Genomic DNA, 6,000 nt, shown 5'->3' on the forward strand with positions numbered 1-6,000 from the left:
CCCTGTCGCTACTACCACCGCTCTGCTGCCACTACTATCTCTCATCACCACTACTCCCTCTCTACTGCGACTACCACTCCCCAAGACTCACTACCGTCTACTAGTACCAACTTCCACCTCCTACTCCCTCTACCACTATATTACCACCCTGCTACTTCTACTCTACCTCTACTCCTCACACTCTCCACTATCAACCACAAATACTCTACAGACACTCTCTCTCCAATAGCTTCCGCACTCAGGCCGCTCTCTCCTCCTCTGGTCTCTCAGATGTCCTCCCCCACATCCTGTCCTCACCCAGCTAGCCCACCCTGAACCACTCAACCACTCCTACTAAAATACTCTGACCCCTCACTGGATTGGTCCACTTGCCTTATCCAATATCTTAACTGTATCCAGGCTGTGCAGAAGGGAAAGGTCTGCAAAGTCTTAAAAGGGCTTGTAGGTCCCACCCCTTCCCCGAGCTATTTCGATGCTAGCTGCATTTCAAATTTGGCCACTGAATTGGCTTTTCCAATGTGGGCTAGCAGGATTTGGTGCCATATGGCCTTCATGGGGCCCCTTCCTGGAAAATGATCTCTGGTGGTTTAGCGGGTCTGCAGGATCTCCCTGGAGGCCCATTTCTATTAGTAATAATCCCTAGTGGTTTAGTGGGGTTCCTCTATGGATTGTACGGGCACCAGCATATAATTTCTGCTGGAGTCATACTCCTTTGCCTGGAGCACGTTGCCTTGTGGCTCCTCCTTTGGGACTGTAGTGGCCGGTGTTGCCCCGGCTGCCAGATCCCTAGGATTTTGGCGCCATTCTCTGGCGCCATATTTGATGGTCCGGCCCCCTCCTCCTGAGTGGGCTTCAATAGCTTCTCTCCACTGCAGCTGCGTGCCTCACGAGTCTGTGGTGCCGTCTTCTCTGGCGGGCAGGCCCTGGTGCTGCCTCCCCACCCCGTACTGCTGTCGTTCTCCTCTGGTGTATCTGCCTCCCGCGGCGGATCCCTGTGCGTTGTGGCACGGTATCCTCATAGTGACACTGGTTCCACATCAGTTAAGGTGGGGTTGGGAGGGGTTCAGCACGCCTTACGGGCACCGGTTGGAGTTTTGATACGCAGGCTCCCTTCCTATCTCCCTTCCACCCCGGGCAGTAGGCCCTGCCACAAAGAGTTGCATAGAACAAAATTACTCTTTGTTAGAACTGCGCCAGTTAGGGTGTTACCATCAATATTTTATTCCAAAAAGCATCACAAAGTGCCCTTAGAGATAACATGTGTTTCGGCAAACACCTTCTTCAGATCACAGCATATACCATTGTACACCTTCGTCTTTATCAGGCCATTAGACAAGAGTAACACGTTTCATCGGTTAGATCCCTGTCTGCCTTCATTATCTCTGCGTTGGCCTCACATTACTACGTATATGCCCTGATCTAAAGAAGGTGTTTGCCGAAACACGTGTTGTCACTAAGGGCACTTTGTGATGCTTTTTGGAATAAAATATTGATGACAACACTCTAACTGGCGCAGTTCTCACAAAGAGTAATTTTGTTTTATTCAGTTTTGTGTGCAGTTTGTTGGCTTTTTACCGCATCACTCTTTGAGACGCAACAGCTAACAGAAGGACCTCTAAGGAAGTCATGAATAAGGTGTCGCCAAGCAGTCCAGTCTGCCTAAAAGCCAAACCTCATTTCAACTGTCATAACGAGCTCCCACAATTTTCCATATTTGAATATTGTAAACAAGGTTATTTTTTACATTTTCCAAAGTTCATTTTGCATGATCACTTCCAGTATTTATATTTTAGGCATAATTAGGCTTGTTTTACTGAGAAATCCTAGAATAACTGTATGAAACATTTTCTGACAGGTCAACATTCTAAGATGTACAATCTGGGGCCCTCTTATTGTACCCTCTTGGAAAACTATCACACAGCACACACAGACGGTTTTCTTAAGATTCTGGTTGTAACTTCTATGAGGTCAGCGGCCTGCAGCTCGCTTGGTCTTCCTCTTAACCTGAATCGATCCATTAGCTGCCTGCACGGTGAACCGCTTGAAACCGATTCTAACCGAAAAATCGGTGCATCCAGGATTGAAAGGCTGCTTAGAAACCGCCTCGTACATGAGCTACATGTGCTCTTTATTGATTCACAAAGATACACATCCTTATCATGATGATGTGAGCCTTGAGTCGGGGCTGCGTAACATTCATTTCCGTGTTTACCACACAATCTTAACATTAAATACATGACAGTGATTGAGTGACAGGCTGGAGCCCCTCTCTGACCGCCTGGTCGGGGGTCTACTACAGCAGGTTTCCACATCAGCCTCAAGGGCCCCTACTCTACATTGCTGTGGAAGCCACTGCCAGCATTCACCTCCACGCCAGCAAACCCCAAAACAATGTTCCAAAGCCCACCTTATCAGCCTCAAGGGCCCCTACTCTACAATGCTGTGGAAGCTACTGCCGGCATTCACCTCCACTCCAGCAAACCCCAAAACAATGTTCCAAAGCCCACCTTCTATTGCCCCCTTCAACCAATACCGTCTCTTCTATTTAACCCATTGGTCTCAGGAGGATAGCTCAGGGGTAACGCACTCCCCTTGGAAGCAAGACGACACGGAGCACCACAGGTTCTATCTCAAGGTCCGCTCTTAGAAACCTCTGGGTATTATGTGTGTTATAAATAACCCATCATATCATCACATAGCCACTCTTTCTTAAATCTCTCCCTCTTTGTTTCCACTTTCATACAATGTTCTGGCAACAATTAAAGAGGGGGGCCTTTACACGGCCTCCCATCCAAAAAGGGGTTTCCTGCAGCTGTAAGATGACTTGCATTCACCCTTTTCAGTAATAAGCATCTAGCCTGAAAGCCTTTTCTAAAATGTGGAACATTTGACTATTTTGCTGAAGACAAGGGGATGCGGTGTGAACAACTAGAATTGCCCCACAAAACTAGAACATTTGGTCATTTTAAGCAACAAAGGAACTGTGTAGAGGGTTAGCCGGCCATTGCAGCATGCTAATTCTTTTTAATAGTTGACTCTGTCTGTTTTTGTACACACTGTCGAACAGAAAATTTCGTCAGGTAATCCAACATAAAGTGTATTCCATCTTGGCTCACTGAAACAATGACATCTAATCCTAATTCTACCCGTGTATCTGTTTCTCTTCTAGGAAGAGTCTACTTCCTGAAGACGTACAGAAAGCTGAGCTATCCAGAAGCCGCCAAAGCCTGCGAGGGCCAGGGGGCTTCCCTTGCCAAGGTGGGACAACTGTACGCAGCCTGGAAGATACAATTGCTGGACCGGTGTGAAGCAGGCTGGTTGGAAGATGGCAGCATACGGTATCCAATCGTGAATCCCCGGGCTCGATGTGGTGGTCGGGAGCCAGGAGTGCGCAACCTGGGTTTTCCGGACAGGAAGTACAAGCTCTTTGGTGTGTATTGCTTCCGCAATGACACAATGAAGGGCACCCCTGCCCGGATCCGGGAGGGCATCCAACGGTGGAAGGCTACTCATGTGAAGATTTGAAGAGTGAACTGTAGCGTAAATGCAGCCACTCTAAGACTAGCCTTTTGCCAGAGGCTGACTGGCTTATGGAGGAATTAGTAGATTTCCCAACAGGAAAAGACTGGTAGGACCTGGGCATGGTTAGTCACGTGTTTGGCTGGAAACTAACAGGTGTCTGACTCAGCCCAGTCCTTCTGTCCTTACAGAGGTACCAGCCTGTTAGGATATCTACCAGTTTGCCAGTAGCCCACTTCACATCTGCTTCCTGTCAATGAGACTTAGGATCTAGCCAACATGGCCAGTCAGCTGCCAATCCATCTCCCACGAAGGATCTATTTGAATGCCAAATCTCCTCATCGATAATCTTCTACCTTTTGTAATATGATCACGTGCTTGTAGTCAATCTTGATTTTAAGTGACATCACCAGCTAGCGAAACTGCAGCCATGTTGCCCATGCATGATTGGGGGAGTCCTGCAGTTCTTGTCTAAAACACCTCACTCTTACTTTTATCTTTGACTAAAACCTACATCATCAGAGAATCTCCTCAAACTATCTTAGGCCCATACAGAGAAAGCAACATTTTGGCCCTGTACTGGTCTACAGGTAGGTCGCTAAGTCGTTGGACAAGTTAGTCGCACATCTGTCTTGCAAGTAAGTACGCCATTCAGCATCTGGGCCTTGCTAACACATTTTAAGACTGCCATACCCTTCGTAAAACGACATATTGCCCCTGACCTTGTTTTAAATTAGCCTAGGGAAAGTGAGGCAAAAGGGTGTTGTTTTCACGAATTAGCCCTATCATAGGGTCAGATAAATCAAGCCCGACAAATCCCCCACAAGTGTCCTATATTGGGTCTGCTTGATGCGTCCATGGTCCATACTACCAAACTATGTAGACATTCCATTCGGAGATGCAAGTCCCATAGCCAGTCTTTGATAACATACTCCCCTCTGTACATGCCGTCTGCTTGCCCGCTATGTATCAGAATGGTGTCCTCATATTTCCTGCCCATCGACCACTAGACCCCAAAGCAGTAGGGTGACCAGACGTCCCGGTTTTGCCAGGACTGTTCTGGAAATCAGAGATCTGTCCCCCTTTGTCAAGGTTATGTTCCCATTGGAAACTGCATTGGTCCTGGTTTTTGGTAGTAGGTCTTCATAGCTGGCAGGCACAGCTCGCACAGAAGAAATGCTGCATTTTACAATTAAGATAGTGTCAGTTTGTGATAAATTAGTGAAACATTAATTATAATATGTGTTTATTTGAACAGTAAGACTTAAACCCCCTTCTCCTCCAACCGCTTCTTGACAGCCATTTTCAAGAGTTGGTCCTACTTTTATGTTAGTTGCCCTGTCCCAGTATTTTATTTTTTAACTCTGGTCACCATACAAAGCAGTGACTCCAACTCTTTTATGGATAGGAGTCGTTATCGTTTATTCCGGCCTCTACACTCACCATTAATTAGAAGATCACATTTCCTCACGCCTACTTGTCCTACTTTTACATCAAAGCACAGTTTTCTAAGAAAAACAGCACAGTAGCATCTCGCTTTAAGGAGAACTGTTTTGAGGGAGAGACTTAAGAGTGTAAATGTTGCCATATTCCTTTGAATGCTCTGCAGTTCTGGAATGCCGGCCACGTGTGTGCACGATGCACTGTGGGATTGCGGCTGCATCTGCATGCACGGTGCGACTTGACACCGGTTGGGGTTGCACCGCCAAGGATAGCTGAATCCCGCAGCACAATATTAGCGGAAACCAAATTCTCAAAGTGCATGATTCGCATGGACACGCAAGCCCCTCCCCCCCGTCACCCACCCCCCCACCTCACATGCACGGAAACTCAGGAGATTCTAGGAACCGCGTCGAGGTCACAACTGCTGATGGTAGGTCTTTTTATACCACAAAAGCACAAAGCACACTGGACTCAATGGTCAACGCAGAATCACAAGAGAAGACATCTGAAAATGCCACGGAGGTCAGTCTTTCCATGACGCAAAGACGGTGCCAAGCGGTCTGACCTGGTTGACCCACCAAACAGTAACATTGTGTCGTATTTTCAGAACGAACACACATATGCAGATTATCTCCATGTAAATTCATTGTACACAAAATGGTCTTGTAAATTTGTATTGCAGAGAACCTGAAAACGTACCTATTCGGGGGGTCGGCTAGCCCATCCCTGCTGAGAAAGAGTACTTAGAAAGTGGCATGAAAGCTCAAAAAGACACCTATCTGCTGACTGTGCCCTGGTTCGCTTAAAATAAAGGCATGCAACCCTGGCATGGGCTTATGGCCAGGCTCTCTTTTCTTTCTCTGTGTCTTTATTTGATATCCTTTTAGGCAATAGGAGAACATTCCCCCAGAGGCCACAAGGGGCAATGTTGTGTCAACAAGGTCATTAACAACCAAGGTCTGTGATCTGCATGCAGATGTGGTGCACATGCAGCTATAATAACGGGGCGGTGCACAGAGATTTGCCAGTCCTTAGTAA

General features: G+C 47.1%; 1 protein-coding gene across 1 annotated transcript in view; it reads left to right on the plus strand.

Annotated features, from left to right (window-relative positions):
* The window catches only part of HAPLN4 (hyaluronan and proteoglycan link protein 4), an 805,823-nt gene extending 800,029 nt beyond the window's left edge, over nucleotides 1-5,794 (plus strand). Inside the window, exon 5 of the mRNA XM_069649117.1 lies at nucleotides 3,170-5,794. Within this exon, the coding sequence (XP_069505218.1) occupies nucleotides 3,170-3,525 (356 nt within the window). The 3' untranslated portion in view covers nucleotides 3,526-5,794. The remainder of the gene's footprint in view (nucleotides 1-3,169) is intronic.
* The last annotated feature ends 206 nt before the right edge of the window (nucleotides 5,795-6,000 follow it).

This window comes from Ambystoma mexicanum, chromosome 1p (assembly GCF_040938575.1).
Source record: "Ambystoma mexicanum isolate Mex_15411 chromosome 1p, UKY_AmexF1_1, whole genome shotgun sequence".
NCBI lineage: Eukaryota > Metazoa > Chordata > Amphibia > Caudata > Ambystomatidae > Ambystoma > Ambystoma mexicanum.